The sequence below is a fragment of the Leiobunum rupestre genome, chromosome 5, assembly GCF_980474605.1.
Source record: "Leiobunum rupestre chromosome 5, qqLeiRupe1.1.hap1, whole genome shotgun sequence".
In the NCBI taxonomy this organism is placed as follows: domain Eukaryota; kingdom Metazoa; phylum Arthropoda; class Arachnida; order Opiliones; family Sclerosomatidae; genus Leiobunum; species Leiobunum rupestre.
This window is the reverse complement of record NC_143388.1, coordinates 7,551,381-7,568,698: the sequence shown is the minus strand read 5'-3', so window position 1 is coordinate 7,568,698 and position 17,318 is coordinate 7,551,381. Positions and strand designations below refer to the sequence as shown.

Genomic DNA, 17,318 nt, shown 5'->3' with positions numbered 1-17,318 from the left:
TCCTCTCTAGTTGCATTCGCACGCAATAGATATTGTTAGCGTAATCATTAAAACAAGTTGAGTAAGCATCAAAATCTAGCCTAAAAGGTGTGGCAAATTGGGAACTTCTCGCGTTGATTGGCTTTTCGGAATCACGTGATTATTAACTAATTAAACACGTGGTTTCGGGAAGTCAATAGATGGCAGACAACTCTCCTTTCGCTTTTAGCCCCAGAAAGTGCTGCCACTTAGAAGCTCTATTAGAAGGATTTTTTTTTTACACTTGTACTATTAAAAGTAATAAGTAATGTTTTTTTTTAAATCAAGAGAACCAGTCCTTAACAGTATAAGGGAAAGAGAAGGCTCAGAATTTGCTCAAACTGCATTGTGACACTGGTGAAAGAGGGAGAATGTGGCATCTAGGAGCAACAAACACAAAGAGAACGCAGCTAGCATTTAAACACGCTAACGCAGTGTTATGTAAAAATTTCATTGGACGAACCTTTACGCTGAACGTTTTACGGAAAGGGGGAAGAAAATTTCCAACGGCAGCAGGCGCCAAAGCGTCTAACCAATGAAAAATGTACATAAGAAAATGCACGACTTTTGACGGGTTGCGTTCTCATTGTGTGGGTTGCTGTGTTTGTTGCTCCTTGGTGGCATGATCTAGTTCAAAGAAATTTAGTTAGTCACTGCTGTATAACCCCAAAGGTACCAGCTTCATGTCACGGTGCAGTTGAGCAAATTCTGCCATGTAGTTTTCCCCATGCCATTTTTGTTGAGTCTCTTATTAATGTGAAATATAAGTTTAATTTTGTAAATAATTAGCGATTTATTATTTGCCACTATCTACCATATTTAAAACTTTTTGGCATTTTTGTACCATAATGTTATTTACCATTATTTATAATCTGTAAAATACCTCTTTGGAACACTGCTTTTTGGTGCTTTGTGTATACATCATAATTTTTTAGAAGAACATTTTACCATGTTTATGTGAAATGTTATATTTATAACATATTTTTAATATTCAATGAAATTGTTTCAGTTGAAGAACATTCCTCATTGTTGGTGTCACAACTGTTAGAGTTAAATGAAAAAAATAAATCCAGTGAAATGATTTTACAAGCAATGGAGCGTGATAGACTTGAAACGGAAGAACTCTTTGCTATTAGCCAAACAGAACTTGAAGAAGCGCGAAAAAGAGATATTTTAAGTAAGTATAAGGGCCTCGACTATTTTAAACTTAAAATCAAATCAGTTTTAAAGAAAGCTCAATATCAAATCAGTTTTAAAGAATAAGGAAATTGAAGAAAACGCCTAAATTTAAAGATTTACTAAGCTTGAAAATGATTTGTCTCAAATCTGAGTACCCTTGAATGTCTTTGGTTTTCACTTTTGGTGTTGTTCAGTTTGATTTATTTCAAGGATATTCAGATTCCTCAATTACCAGATTTTAAACTTACATTTTGAACACATCATTTTCCATCAGTTTCAATATGTATCACCTTTTAGACTATTCCATTACCAATCAAAGTCTTTTGAGGAGATTCAGATTCGAGCTTAGTAAAATTTTAAAGTTAAGATTTGAGAATAATCATGGCACTCTTTTATTAGAAGCTCAAAAATATCTTAATACCAGATTTCTATTTTCCCATTTTTCATTGTGATTTGCAGATTCTATGAAGGAAATGCTTGCTGCTGAAGAGAAACAAAGATACATTGAGGCCAAAAGATTGGCTAAAAGTCACAAAAACAATGAAAGTCCACTTTACAAAGATGAAAAAATCAGAGAATGGCTCAAGGAAAGAGAAAATGATCAACAAAGCCTTTTTTCACAATTGCAAGATGAGGTAAACTAACACCATTTATTCAATTCTTATCAAACGTTACACATGAATTTGATGTTTATATGAGTGGTGTTCTAAAAACCAAACTGTTTTGTTTTATGTTTAGCTTGATAATTATTTAAATGTTATAACAAACCAGGCCTCCCTTATTAATTAATAGTTAATTAAATTAAATTATAAAAAAACTCAAATATAAAGGCAACCGCTTTCTGACGTAGCCTAACTCTACTGAACTTTTATCTTGAGCTTTCAAGAAGAAAAACTTACATATATTTTTTGAAAACTCAACTTTGACACACGTGGTCTCTAGCGATTTTACTGGGGTTAAAAAAACAAAACACACTTTGGTATTTACCGCGGCAGTGGCAGCATCTGGTAAAAATAAGTCACCATCCTTTGTAATGTTATAGTAAATTAAGTGGAAAATTAAAATTAAATTTATTTTTGATGTAATTATCTTAGCTGAAAACTATATACACTAGAGTTAATTTTTTTAAACACAATATAGAATAGATTATCTCCAGGAAAGTCTAAGCTCAAAAATAATTTGTCAGATACAAGATTTTTTGGGTAATCAGTGTTTTTCATATTTGAAGATTTCAAAATAAATTAACAATAATAATAATAATAAAAGGATTTTAATAGATATGTCTTTCTTAACTTGAAAACTTAAAAATTGTTATATGGGTTCATCATATCTATATTATAGCTAGAACTCATGATAAACAAATTTCCCAATGTTTTCTTTATGGGGTTAGTTTTGTGGACAACTCACTGGTTTCCCAATTTAGCTCAAAATCTGTATTTTTGGTGGTTTAGGTCTTGTTTATTACATGTGGATTACTTCTAATTGAATGCCGAATATATTAAATTTAAAAAATGACTGAATTTTAAAACGGCTATTTGAAAAAAAAGGGTAACCGTTTTAAAAACAATTACTTATTATGAAACTAAATTATTTTTTGTAGCTTTCCGATATTGCAGTTCTATCAGACCTACCCCCCTCATACTTTGTCGAATTAAAAGAATTAATAGTTTTTATGCTATTTTTACACTGTTTAAACCGAATATTTTATCAAATAATCTTTTAAAATCAGACTTTTCAGCATTTAGACCTTAAATTTTTTGATTCGGTTTTGGAGTTGGGAACTATTTGAATTGGTTTCAAAATTCACTATTCGCACACCAATAATTACCTCTAATACTGGTATTTTTTGTATGTTTATTTTATAATCCTCCCCTTCAATCTGTACTGTCTCTGTATTAAGCAAAGTTTTGTGAAGGGGTTTTGTTACGAACTGCTTGAAGATTTTGTTTTAGGAAGCCAAAAATTTGTAAATTTATAGTGCAGTGTTCAGACTTGAACTATTATAGAATAGGGTAATTATTTCTGAAATCATCAGACTTTGCTGCATGATATTAACAGATTTTAACCTAACTTTTATTTGGGTTCATCTACCTCTGCAATGAAGATTTTCGAAGTTAACCAGAAAATCTTTTTTCAGTGCATCATCTTATACACAGAAACGTACTTGTAAAATATCATTTTGGTCTAAGCATTATTTCTATAGAAAACAAAATATTGAATGTCTCATTTTTGACCAATTATTTATTGCAATTTTTTTGAAGTAATCAAGTCCTCTTGATATTGGAGGTGTGCCGCTAGTGTCACCCCACGTTTTGGCTCGTAGATCAAAATTTATAGCAGATAAAATGAAATAGATTTCAAATTCTGTTTCAGCGTACAGTTGTACTTTAAGATACCCTTTTTTGTGTTTTTCCAAAATTAAGCCAAAAAACTCAAATTTCAGAAAAACATAACTTAGAATTTTAAAAAAAAATTCCAGCAAACTTCTGAAATTTTCATTGTACAGGTAGATTAACCCACATAAAAGTTTGGTTAAAATCTGTTACTATCATGCAGCAAAGTCTGATGATTTCAGAAATAATTACCCTATACAGCAAATTTATTTTTAATTCCCGAACTTGAAATTCTTATTCCAATCTTTTCTCGTTTTTAACTGTAACAATAACCAGTATTTTTTGTTTAGGAAAATTTACAAAGGGAAGCATTTTTTGCTTTGCAAATTTTGAGGGATTCTCAGCATTATAATTTAACTCAACAAGTAATTTTCAATTATTTTTATTTCAACGTTGATTATGTTTCAATTCGTACAATGTACTCAAATTGACTTCATTCGCTGTCACATATAGATCAAACTTATCGAGTGGGAATTAACAAAAATCACTGACGCAGAAATACGGAGAAAAGATTTGAAATCAAATTGCAATTTGGTTTTGGTTGCTGAACAAAGAACAGTATTGGCTGAGTTGTTAACGTCTTTGTTAACTCAGAGAGAAGCCAGAGAAGAAAACCTTAAAATCAGACTGGTATTTTACGCTTTTTCTGACTTCAGTTGTATTGGCGGAAGTATATATGCCTTTTCATAATTTAAACACTATGTAGAAAGAAATGGAGGAGCAGCGTTCGGAAGAAATAAAGGACTATTGGTTAATACAATATCAAAAGTTAATGGAAAGAAAACCTCAAGAAATCATTGACTTGGTAAACTGATTTGTATAAAGATTTTCTCAGAACAACTTGATTTAATTTTTTAAATTATATAGGAGTTAAGTATGGATCCTGTTTTAAGACAAATACTGATAGACGTTGGAGCAGAGAACTATGTAACGCAGTTTGCAATGGCTCAACTCGACCTTAAGCAAGTCGCCTCCATGACATCGGAAGATATGTATAATGTGCGTAGTATTTTATTTCAGTTTAAATCTTTTTTTGTAATACCTTGAAATTTTTTACGGTCTGTTCAGTTGGGAGTTGCGAACAGAACTTTGCAAAACTCGATCCTCAATGCATCAAAAGCAGCAATTCGAACAAATTCCCATTTTGATGCTGACAGTTGTTGCTTTCAGTCAACATTGTATGTTTTAATGTTTTATGAAAATTTTACAATTTTACATAATAATATGCGAGAATACAAGTGTTATATCTATTGCAGATCTCCAGAATCGCCCCGAGACCCAACTGCCCCCTCACCAGATGTATCGCCTACAGCTCCAATATACAGTCCTACAGAAGAGCAACAAAATGCTCTTCTATCAAATATCAAAATATGGCACCAAACAGAATGTGTTGTGTGTTTGGATAAAGAAGTAGGTTATATTTTAGTATTTGTAAAATTTATTTAGAGAAGAGGTTGCTCTAAGGTGAAAGCTTGACTATTTGGAGCTTGCTCATAGCGTCATAGGCATACGTCATAACTAAGCCCACCCTTGGAACGGCCACCATAATATTAATATAACGTCAAGTACCACAATCCTGCGAAACAATCACAAGACCTATTAGCGTTACCATGCCAACGAACGTAAGCCATGCCCACAAGCAAGCTACGAATCCAAATAATACTTATTTTGAATGAGAATTTGAATTCCAACAAAAAACAGGTCTTACGCACTAACCACTATCTTTAACTAACCTGGGTTTTTGTGGAAATTGTACAGGCAACAACCTCCACAGAGCATAACAATAAAAATACCTCTCTAAAATATTTTCCATTTTGGCATTTTTCGCAAAGAGCATTTGCTTTCCACCTTCATTTAATATCAAAAATATTTAAAACTGTGCAAATATATATTTGCAATATTTTGAATAGGACTAAAAATGAAAAATTGTGGAGGTTAGTGTAGGGAGCTGTTGGCTCATGTGGTGTGAAGGGTTTGCCACCACGCTCCTACGCATTGTAACCCAGCCACTTGAATTAATGGCTTTAAAAGTCGCTTGATGACTTAGGCCTAAGGTGGTGTCTTGGGTATTAGCCTCAGGGGCGTAGGAACCGGGAGGGGCAACTAATGTTATTGCCCCCTCCAACCTTTAAGTCAGTTGAAATCTTCAAAAGTCTAAAATTATCATTTTAAAAGCATATACAGTTTATAGAACCTCAACTGTGTTTAAATTTCAGTCTTTTCCCGCCCATTTATATAGTGGTAACATGCATTCGGAGAAGCTACACTCCATTAAAAATTAAAAACCATTCTCCAGACCCCTTTTCGTTTATCTTTGCCCCCTCCAACTTCTAGAACGTTCCTACGCCCCTGATTAGCCTAGCTGATTATTATTTTTATTATTAATATAGAAATTATACATAGTTTAAATATTATAATTGTTTCTCAAATTCAATAAGTATTGCATATTTTTTTATATTTAAATTATCTCAAATTTAATTCTTAGAGATACCTTGTTTGGGATCTAAGCTAATTTTGAATGCTATTTTACTATTTTTGCAGAGTGCAATAGTTTTTCTACCATGTGGACATGTCTGTTCATGTTGGCAATGCGCTGGTGGTCTAGAATTGTGCCCATTATGCCGTTTTCCCATAAACACCAAACTTACCTTGGGAAGCTACTAATTTTTTCAGACTAGTTTTCAGATTGTTTCTCAATTTAATGTTTTCTTATCGAAGCATCCTATTTCATCAATGTAAAAACTTTGCAATATTTCAAATTTCTATACAAAAAAATTTATTCACAATGCGCCTAAGGAATAAGTGCCAATTTAAAATTAAACTTGCTATCGAGTAGTAATGCAATTTTATATTAAAGTCTTTAGCTTAGTTAACATTTTTTAATTTTTCTATATCTGTAAGAGTAAAAATAAGTTTTACTCTTAAAACTTTACTATATTTGATAATTATTACAAATCAAAATGCTTTTTTCCACTCTAAAGTGAAAAACTTGTCTTCAGGTTAGTCTATGCGTTAAAACCAAATGTTTGTCTAGTCGCAATTCAAATGTAATTTGTTGCACTTGCACATATTAATTCCTATTCCACATATAAAAATACAGTAATAGTCATAAAAATTTTTGTCAAATATTTAAAAATATCTTATGTAACATACCACTTCCTTAGTGGGCCAAAGCAGTCTTTTTATTTTACTATTTTGTTGTGCTGAGAAAAACGACCTTGCAAATATTGAACCTAATCTGACTGAAAACTAATATTTAAGTCAATAGTTTAAGTACACAGTTAAGTATTTGCAAAGTTGCAGATGAACCAAATATGAAAAGTATATCTAGAAGTTTAGTTCAGTTTGGTCACTATGAACTGACACTAATATAGCAGTACACAACTGCACCGTATCCTTTATTGCCAGTTAATGAAGATAAGTTGTTTCACAGCTTTGTTTACTAGATAGTACTGACCATTAAGTTTGTCTATTTTGGTGCCGATGGAGAGGTGGTGTTAAGAATTTCTTCAACAGTATTTTCGTCCTTAGAAGGAATTAGCGTTCACAAATGTTTTTCACGGGTGATTATGTTACAAATGTTATTATTGAAAATATTTTTGTTCAAGTTTATAAATATGCAGTCAAATTGTGAATTACGAAGAGAATTTTAAAGTTAAAAATTTGCACTTTTTATCAAAAATGTTTACTTGTCTTAAAAATACATTACAAAATATTTTTCAAGAAAAAGTACAAAACTGAAATTTAATATTCATTGTAACTTTTAAAGAACTAAAGTTTACTCTGAATCTTCATTCTCTACTGTGGTAGCTTCTTTTTCTTTCTCTGCTTTTTTCTTATTTGCGTTTTTGTTCGCTTTGTCTTGTCTATATGCTGTAGAGCAAACATTGTATACTTATATAGTTTTAACTAGGGAAGTTTGCCTATAGCTACTTTTAGATTGGCATATCCCACAGTATACAGAAATAACCCTTCCATCAGTAACAATTAAGAGCCAATGGATTATGTCCTATAGATAAAAACCACCTCTTCTGGGAAGAAACTATGCCAGAAGGGACTGAGAGCAAGAGAATGTCTGCATTTTGAGGTACAGTGTGAAAGAAAGGGATTTAGACACATGCAGTTTTTATCTATAAGATATTTCCATTGTGCATTGTGCTTCCGTTTAACATTAGAGTATTTCTGGACTAAAATAGAGACCAAAGGAAAAAATTTCAATGGCCATTGGTTTGGCAATGGCAAAAAATGTTTTTCACAACTCAAGTTTAAACTTTCTCTACGTAAAATAGCATAGGAAAATCACGGATTGTAAGGGTCCCCCCCCCCCCCCCTTTGCCATTTTCAAAAAATTTAAATTTTGCAAAACCATTGGGTAAAATTGATAAAAATGGGTCAAATCGTAAGGGTTTACAGTCCATGAATTTCCCATGCTATTTTACGTAGATAATGTTTAAATTTGAGTTGTGAAAAACATTTCTGGTTGCCATGGCAAAACGAATGGCCATTGAAACTTTTCCCTTTAAGAGCTTTCAAGGTACATGAAGGTCTACTAAACCACGAAGTTTGAAAAAAAATCAGGGAGAAACAACTCGGGATGTCTCCTTGTAAGTGAAGTAATATTAAATTCCACATTTTTTTGTAAGATGTAAAAGCTGAAACACTACAATAGTCTACGAAGAAAATTTAATCAAACTTTATCCAACAGTTTCATAACTAGTAGTCTTGCGTTAACATCCACCAAACAAATTAATATGATAATGTGTAAAACTAAGAAATTTTTACCCCAGTATGGCAGTTCTTATATTTTAGAAGTTCAAATTACCTTCTAAGTGTTCTGTTAGAGGTTCAATGAACCTATCAAATTCCATTTCCTTTAATGCGGAAAATATATCTTGCCCAGAGAGTGTTTTTCTATTAGCTTGGGATGCAAAATTGTTTGCACTAAAAAAAAAATTGTTTAACTATACAAGTATTTAAAATTGAACCACTTTGAACAGATATAGTTTGGCTTCCAATTATTTATCGTAATTACCAAGCATTATCGAAAACTAAGAGTAAGATAAAAGCTCTAAATCACAGTTTTCATACACTTTATTTGCTATAACCGATAATAAGTGGATTTACAACTTATAGAAATAAAAGTGTAAGATTCAATGGCAATGCAAGGAAGACCCAATGAAAATTGTTTGGATATAATGATTATAGAGATAAAAAAGGCATAGGAACAACAATTGTTGACGTTACTTGGCAACCTTAAGAGGATTAAACAATAGTTTTCAGTCAATAAATAAAAAAGTATAGGGCAGACATTTCACAATTTAAAAAGAAGAATTACAGGACCTCTGAGCTGTCTGTAATAGAAAAGGATATTGAAAGTACCAAGCCATCACAGTGCAATTCTAATTGAAAGGACTAATAAAATGAGGGACTACAACATACTGAACTTTTCTTCCCCTTTGTTAGATTACTACCCATAAAACTCTGTCTCCCAATTAAACCTCTTATACACTCGCATTTCATATCCCAGTAAGTTACAGTGTACGAATACAATGAATTCTGTCATTCGAACAAGTCTACTGCAAAGCACAAAACTGAATACTGCCTATTATCTAGCTTGGCTATTCTGTCAAAGCGGTCTAAACATATAAAAAACTCGGTTTTACCATGAAGTGGCGTAAAGTACAAAAATGCTAGCTGCTTTGGATAGAGCTGACCTCGCTTCTTTAGAGACATTTACTCCTTCAGGCAGCTATAAATGTTTTTATGTTAGTTAGTCATAACTAAGTCCTTTATCATCCAACCAATTAACCAGAAGATAAAAATAGGATGAGCAACAAAACGTGGCATCGGGTAAAATAAAAAATTGCGTTGGTGTTCTTTGAACGTCACAAGGTAGTTTAAGCAGATTCTGTTACATAGTTTTCCCAATGGCACTTTTGTTACTCCTTCAGGGTGACCAGGGAAAGGCTTGGAATTTTTTTAGGAAAAATAGGAATTTTAGAGGAGATTTTGAAATTTTATGATTTTCTTTGTGAAAGTTGAGGTTTTTTAGCCATTGATTAGTTCAGGCTTATTTACAGTCTTTTAAGAACCTAAACTCAAGTGCAAAATGAATTTTGAAATCACTTGATTAGTAATATCTTAAATTAGTCAATTTATGAACAAAAAGTGACTGGGCCTATACCCTTCTCGCACGCAAGGCGAAAAATATAACTAATTTATATGCTTGGACATGGGTTCACATGGATTAAGTAGCTATCAATTTAATTAATCCATGGGTCACCTTTCACTCTAGGTTAACTAATCAGTCTAAATGTGGTTGTGCGATATTCAGTTATTATTATTTTTCAACATTCTGGATCAACTTACTGACTCTTTTACAATTCGAGAGACGACAGATATTGGCAAATTAAAATCTTCGGGTTTCTCTGCCATATTTTTGATTAAAATAAAACAATATCACATTAAACAATAACATAACCAAAAACCCGCTTTTTTGAGATTATCACAGACAATGCAACTGGCGCCATCTACTAGCATAGTCTACACTATCTCATCTCTACGTTATTACATAGCTAATAGATGGCGCCAGGCTGTCCGTAAAAACCTTATATGAGACCATGGAGCTTCTATACATATGTATAGAAGCTCCATGATGAGACCTATTTTCTTTAGGGCCCAAGGAATGTACGCAATGAAAAACAAGATCAATAATAGATGGCTCTACTTCACCCCGCATGTGTTTTACCAAAGATAATTTAAACTCGTACCCTAGATTCGAATACTGAGAGCTTTCCTATTGACGGTTTTGTTACGAAGGGTTTACCCTTTTCCGGCACATGACCTCAGAAAAATCGGGCTCCATCGGTTAAGGTAAGGCGCAAACCATAGAGCGAATTTTTCTCAGTTCCAGCGGGAAGTGGGTAAACGCTATCGGCAATGCGCGAGAGAGTGATTTCGAATCTATGGTACGAGTTTAAATTATCTTTGGTTTTACACACTTTGTCGGTTGACGGTATATTTAAATTAATATGTCTATTTAGCCCAATAAATAGATAGATATTGCCTTTCTAGTCCCTTTGAAAATTTTGCCATATAACCAGTAGCGGCGCTAAGGGTGGGCTGAAGTGGGCTTTAGCCCCCCTGCATTTCTGAGAGGGGCCACATATTTATATTAAAAGGGCCACATATTTATATTAAAAGGGCCACATATTTATATTAAAAGGGCCACATATTTATAATTAAGAGGCCACATATTTGAATTTATGAATTTTCTTTATCTCTACTGCATATAACTTTTATTTTTTATACCGTCTTCGATAGAATCGATGCCTACGTTATTGTAAAGGTTCGTGCACGGAAAATTTCTTCAATGTATTTCGGAAATTTTAGTTCGCCAAAGATGCTAATACACGTTATTCCAAGTGGCGGGTTTTGGAAGCTGATGACTAGAATTGGGAAATCAGTGACTCAGCGAGGCAGACGATATTTTAACAGGGCTTCCATCATTTCCATGCCTCTTTTTATCTAATTTATTTAACACCAAACCGTTTACGACAACCAACGACGACAACCCTGTTCTCCAGTCATTGCAGAACAGTACTGTTTTTCCAAGCATACTTTGATGTAAAAGAAAAATAAAATGTAAAATAATATTTTAGGTGTGGAAATTTTGAAAAAGAAGATGTCGCTACTGCCGTATCGTCGTACGTTAATTTTCTTCTCGCATGGACAATGCCGTAAACATGGGGCTCTATGCTAGACCTTTACTTATGGGGACCATAAGATAGGCTTATGCCTAGATGGATACTTTATTGTATAAACCTTTGATACCACCATAAGCCTATCATAAGGTCTCCATAAGTAAAGGTCTAGCATAGAGCCCCATGTTTACGGCATTGTCCATGCGAGAAGGAAATTAACGTACGACGGTAGGGCAGTGTGTCAGAATTTATAGCCCGGTGTCCCTAGTAACAGAGACCATACCACCGGAGGCCTATCATCATAGTGCCCTACGCCAGCGTCCACCTAGCCCGGACAGGTGACAAATCCAGCATGGGTAGTAGTACCCTACTACTGATGGTCGCACCTTTGACGCAAGCCACTCAACCCAGCAGAAGGTGCAGCAATGGGTGGACCAATCCCCACTTCGCACACAGCAGTGGGATTAAGAGTGGATGCTGTAGCAACTCCAGCCGACACCCTACCTACGTAGGTAAAGAGTCAAACCCTTTGGAGAGAGCTCCTAAAGGGGAACGACGAGCACACAGCAGCCCAAGTAACCCGGCACAGCTGGCACCGGGACCCCAAAAGGCCGGGAAACAGGACCGCCGTGCCCTCATACGGAGGCCCGCCGCCCCACAGCAGGCAACCCAATCCGGCGAGGCGGCCAGTTTGCACGGACCCTCTCCGTTAGCCTGAGCTGAAGCTCAATATCCAGTATATCCCAGTGCGCCACCGCCTTTATGGGTTACAAGAGCCAGAACCAGACTCCCCGGTAAAGCCACCAGTTATTGCACACTCTAACCTATTGAGGGCCCGACGGTAGAGCAGTAGCGACATCTTCTTTTTCAAAATTTCTACATCTAAAATATTATCTTACTTGGTACTAGAGCAGCCACGCTCAAGTTGATAAATGCCACACAAAACGCGTCTAAATCTCAAATTTAAAAAATTAATACCTTCAGAAACACAACTCTTATTTCTAATAGCCAGTTTTAGGTTCTAAAATAATTTTGCAAAGATAAGTGTTCATTTTAAGTTTGAAAGCGATAAAATTCAAGTTCAAGTTTTATTGGAGTTAACAGAGTTTGGATACATTAGGAGTAGGGCTAAGTCAAGTTTGACTTGTAAGCCCATTTTGGTTAGCTTAGCTACATTATACAATAATCACATTCTAGCATAAAAATATATTAACATGAACAAGTTGGCAAGCCAAAATATACCTCTCCTCGGTAGAATTGTCCCTAGTGGTATTAATTTCTCGAGACGACCCTTAAAGATATCTCCGCATTTCAGAGTTATTTACTAAAAACGTAATCCCGGTTCAATACCGCCCGGTATAAAATTTTAATTTTAATTAAAATAATTGAGAGGAAACAACCGAGTTTAATTTATTCAGAATAATATAAATTAAGTAGTTACAACAGCGAGTTGGACGTACTAAAACAATGCACAATTGAATTTAACCCTATTTACAGAACAAGTTTATCAGTTAAATATAATACGAAGCAAATTTTAATTAAAGAAATATATACAGAGGGTATTTGTATTTTTCTCGCTTACGAAATACTTGCCGCATCTTTAACGCTCATTTTATTTCAACACTCGCCCTTGATGAAGATACCGTAGAATATCTATATTCGAATCTGGTAATGGACGACTCGTAGACTTCCAGTTGACGTTGTGACACATACCGCATGAAAAGACCAATACCGTCCAATTTCCAATATCATATAATGATTCGCACACCCAGGAATACAATGACTGCATTAGGAATCGTAGATGTCCAAATATCCACACCAATAAAAAATGTATTAACAAGAAGCGAAAAACGTACCATTCACAAAGCACAAAAAGCCCCTTGACTAAAAGACAGCTCGTATATCAATAAATGACCGTAGACGGAATAGTTATAAATAAAAACAAGCGAACCCAATTGATGAACTGCATTAAACATCTTAAACGTTTAAAATAAATTACGAAGTAATGACGACCCAGTTAAGAACCAGACCAACATAAGTGTAAGCGCACGATGTATACAACTCGATAAAAATATACGACTGAAAAAACGAAATAAAATACAAATAAAACGAAAGATATTTAAAATTAAAAAAACTGATCCTAATAAAACGTGAAAATACCCTCCACGTCACGCACATTCAAAATACGCAGAAGTAACGTTATACTATATCCAGTTTAAAATATTAGAGTATCAAAAAATAAAAATAACGAATAGAAAAATACACAATAACAACCCAATCAATCAGACTTCAGAAACAAAACTCATAGAAAAATATTATAACGCAGTCAAGCAATCAGACTTCAGAATCAAAATAATTCATAGAAAAATATTATAACGCAGTCAAGCAATAAATTAGTTCAAATACTTAGAAATCAAGCAATAGATAATATAATATCAAGAAGCGCAACACCTTACCATTCACAAATACGATTTTTTACGTTATTATAATGAAACCGGATAAGCTTTTGGGCATGACTTACGCTCTTAAGGTTCCTCCAAGACTGGACGATTTTTCGGGGAAAAGGAAATAAACTTAAAAAATAGTAGATACAGAAAAACCAACAATACCAAAGATTAGACAAAAAAGACCGTAATCTCGATCAGTTAAAAAACACAACAACAAAGCGTATCCGAAAAAATAAACCTACTGACAATTAAAGAGTTTAACAACGTCATTGAATAATATATTACAGATTTATAACACAACGTAAAAGGAATTAATAACACAGCGGCAACGAATCAAAGTCCTAAAACCGCGCTCCCGGTTCAATTCCCGACGAAATAAAAACAAATTCACAAAAATAAAAAATAAACAAATTTCAATAAAAAATATCCACAGATATTGTATTCATCCGTTTAGTAAAAAACCAGCCTTATCATAATGGTTCCTTTACTTTAAAATTTCCCTAAGAAAGTCAATGGCTCGGCGGTGAACTATCCGCGTGACAACAATGCGATCCGAGTTCAATTCTTGATCACGATAACATTTACATTAAAATACTTAATTATTTAATAAAATATAAGATGAATATAATTTATAAATATTTAATTAAATATAAGATTAATATAATTTATAAATATTTAATTAAATATAAGATTATTATAATTTATAAATATTTAATTAAATATAAGATTAATATAATTTATAAATATTTAATTAAATATAAGATTTATATAATTTATAAATATTTAATTAAATATAAGATTAATATAATTTATAAATATTTAATTAAATATAAGATTTATATAATTTATAAATATTTAATTAAATATAAGATTTATATAATTTATAAATATTTAATTAAATATAAGATTTTTATAATTTATAAATATTTAATTAAATATAAGATTAATATAATTTATAAATATTTAATTAAATATAAGATTAATATAATTTATAAATATTTAATTAAATATAAGATTAATATAATTTATAAATATTTAATTAAATATAAGATTCATATAATTTATTAATATTTAATTAAATATAAGATTTTTATAATTTATAAATATTTAATTAAATATAAGATTTTTATAATTTATAAATATTTAATTAAATATAAGATTTTTATAATTTATAAATATTTAATTAAATATAAGATTTTTATAATTTATAAATATTTAATTAAATATAAGATTTTTATAATTTATAAATATTTAATTAAATATAAGATTTTTATAATTTATAAATATTTAATTAAATATAAGATTTTTATAATTTATAAATATTTAATTAAATATAAGATTTTTATAATTTATAAATATTTAATTAAATATAAGATAAATTATAGTACCTAACGTTATAACTTTGTAAAGGACATTCGCCAAAGCTGTTTTTTAGAAACAGCTTTGGCGAATGTCCTTTAGAAAAACACCGTAAATTAACAAGCGTTGGTGGCTGAGTGGTTAGCAGACCCGGGTTCGATTCCCGGCCGGCGCCAATAAATCAGAAATTGATACTAAGACGAATACCGTGTTCAATTGGTGGAAACCCTGCCATTGGACGTTGAGAGGTAGCATTACACTCAGCACTCGGTCCGTCCCAAAGTCATTAAGAAGAAGTTGGAGAGAAAACGCCCGTACAGACTCAACATCCACAACCATCTTAACACAAACTCAACACCCACAACCGTCATAACACGAACCCAACATTCACAACCTACACATAAACATTACAATAACGAAATTTCCAATCAAACTGAGTTAAAACTGTCGCGACGGTGAGCGTTGGCGAAAAAAAGACCATCCAAACCAAACCCAACCGCAAATCAATCCGTTAACGCTCACCGTCACACGGTGGTTTTGCCAACCCTTCGAGAAACTGCGTACGCAATGATTAACCTTTGCGCGGACAATGCGAACGCGTTCGCAGGACAGACACACATAGACAGACAGACACACATAGACAGACAGACAGACAAAGAGACACGGTGATTGTATAACCCCTCTCAACAAACTCTCAAAAGAGTACGAAAAAATTTAAAAAACTACACAATTAAAATAAACAAAAAAAACTGGGGTATAAGAATCAGTAATAAAATACAAAACAAGGTTAAAAAATATACCATCAGGAATTCAGCAAATATGACATCATAAGTGTGTTAAAATATATTAAAAGATTAACAAAAAGGAGAGGTTGAGGGCTACGTGTTGATAGTATCATTTTGAAGTAACCAAGATTTTAGACTGTGTTTAAAAATGTGCTATTTTTGAGTAACATCTAAATTTCCTGTTATCGAATTAAATAGTTGGAATCCATTGTAAAATATGGAAGCTATTTTTTTACTAGTTCTACATTGATATATAATTTACCATCCTATGTTAAAGAGTGGCCACCGCCCACCCTCAGGATACTCGGGTGGGCAAACCAATACAAAAGCTGTTCAGGCCATGTGATTTTATATTATCTCGGTGATTAAATTAGTATTTTCTTAGAGCAGGTATTTAACATGGATTATTAACAACTGCATGAATCATATTATTGCAAGAATGTATTTATGTACTAAGAATATGGCAAGACGGAGATTCTGTCCCCATGGTCGCATACTTTGCAGCTTAGGGGCCTGTTGCCAAAGTGCTAGCCCCTTGAATTTAACATGTTTGATTCTAGCAAAGCAGACTTTTGCAACACGCCCTAAGTTCGACTGCTTTGAATTTTTTGGTCTCACTCTTTCAAGTAGACGCGAGCGTAGACGATTCCAATCATTTACTTTTATTGTTCTATGAGACCAAATTGTTTTTTTCGATCACTCTCCCTTTAAGGGGGTTGGTCAGAGGGGGCGGAAATTAACGGCACTGCGTGCGCGTCAAAGAGCTCTATCGAATGAGACCAAATCTCTGGACCAACTATACAAACTATACAAGTTCGCCAAGAAGGCGATAATATTATTTTGTGCCACACATAAACGACTTCGATAAGAAAGTGCCACACTTATTTATTACTTCTGACCATACACGGTTTCGATAAGAAAGTGCCACACTTATTTATTACTTCTGACCATACACGGTTTCGATAAGAAAGTGCCACACTTATTTGTTACTTCTGACCATACACGGTTTCGATAAGAAAGTGCCACACTTATTTGTTACTTCTGACCATACACGGTTTCGATAAGAAAGTGCCACACTTATTTGTTACTTCTGACCATACACGGTTTCGATAAGAAAGTGCCACACTTACTTATTACTTCTGACCATACACGGTTTCGATAAGAAAGTGCCACACTTACTTATTACTTCTGACCATACACGGTTTCGATAAGAAAGTGCCACACTTATTTATTACTTCTGACCATACACGGTTTCGATAAGAAAGTGCCACACTTATTTGTTACTTCTGACCATACACGGTTTCGATAAGAAAGTGCCACACTTATTTGTTACTTCTGACCATACACGGTTTCGATAAGAAAGTGCCACACTTATTTGTTACTTCTGACCATACACGGTTTCGATAAGAAAGTGCCACACTTACTTATTACTTC

At 33.1% G+C, this 17,318-nt stretch overlaps 2 protein-coding genes across 3 annotated transcripts in view; one reads left to right on the top strand and one right to left on the bottom strand.

Annotated features, from left to right (window-relative positions):
- Positions 1 to 7,259, top strand: part of LOC149943439 (E3 ubiquitin-protein ligase LRSAM1-like) — a 33,651-nt gene extending 26,392 nt beyond the window's left edge. For both annotated transcript variants that reach the window (XM_090174836.1, XM_090174835.1), the window contains 9 exons: positions 1,028 to 1,195; positions 1,657 to 1,832; positions 3,881 to 3,955; positions 4,044 to 4,220; positions 4,297 to 4,395; positions 4,458 to 4,589; positions 4,659 to 4,768; positions 4,847 to 5,000; positions 6,132 to 7,259. In XM_090174836.1, coding sequence (XP_090030962.1) covers positions 1,028 to 1,195; positions 1,657 to 1,832; positions 3,881 to 3,955; positions 4,044 to 4,220; positions 4,297 to 4,395; positions 4,458 to 4,589; positions 4,659 to 4,768; positions 4,847 to 5,000; positions 6,132 to 6,254 — 1,214 coding nt within the window. In that variant the 3' untranslated portion in view covers positions 6,255 to 7,259. The remainder of the gene's footprint in view (positions 1 to 1,027; positions 1,196 to 1,656; positions 1,833 to 3,880; positions 3,956 to 4,043; positions 4,221 to 4,296; positions 4,396 to 4,457; positions 4,590 to 4,658; positions 4,769 to 4,846; positions 5,001 to 6,131) is intronic.
- Positions 7,260 to 10,126, bottom strand: Chrac-14 (DNA polymerase epsilon subunit 3 Chrac-14). The gene is made up of 4 exons (XM_090174837.1): positions 9,960 to 10,126; positions 9,254 to 9,339; positions 8,413 to 8,531; positions 7,260 to 7,463 (listed from the first exon to the last, which is right to left on the bottom strand). Exons 1-4 carry the CDS (start codon positions 10,023 to 10,025, stop codon positions 7,369 to 7,371), a joined length of 366 nt encoding a protein of 121 aa, XP_090030963.1. The 5' UTR covers positions 10,026 to 10,126; the 3' UTR covers positions 7,260 to 7,368.
- Positions 10,127 to 17,318: the final 7,192 nt, after the last annotated feature.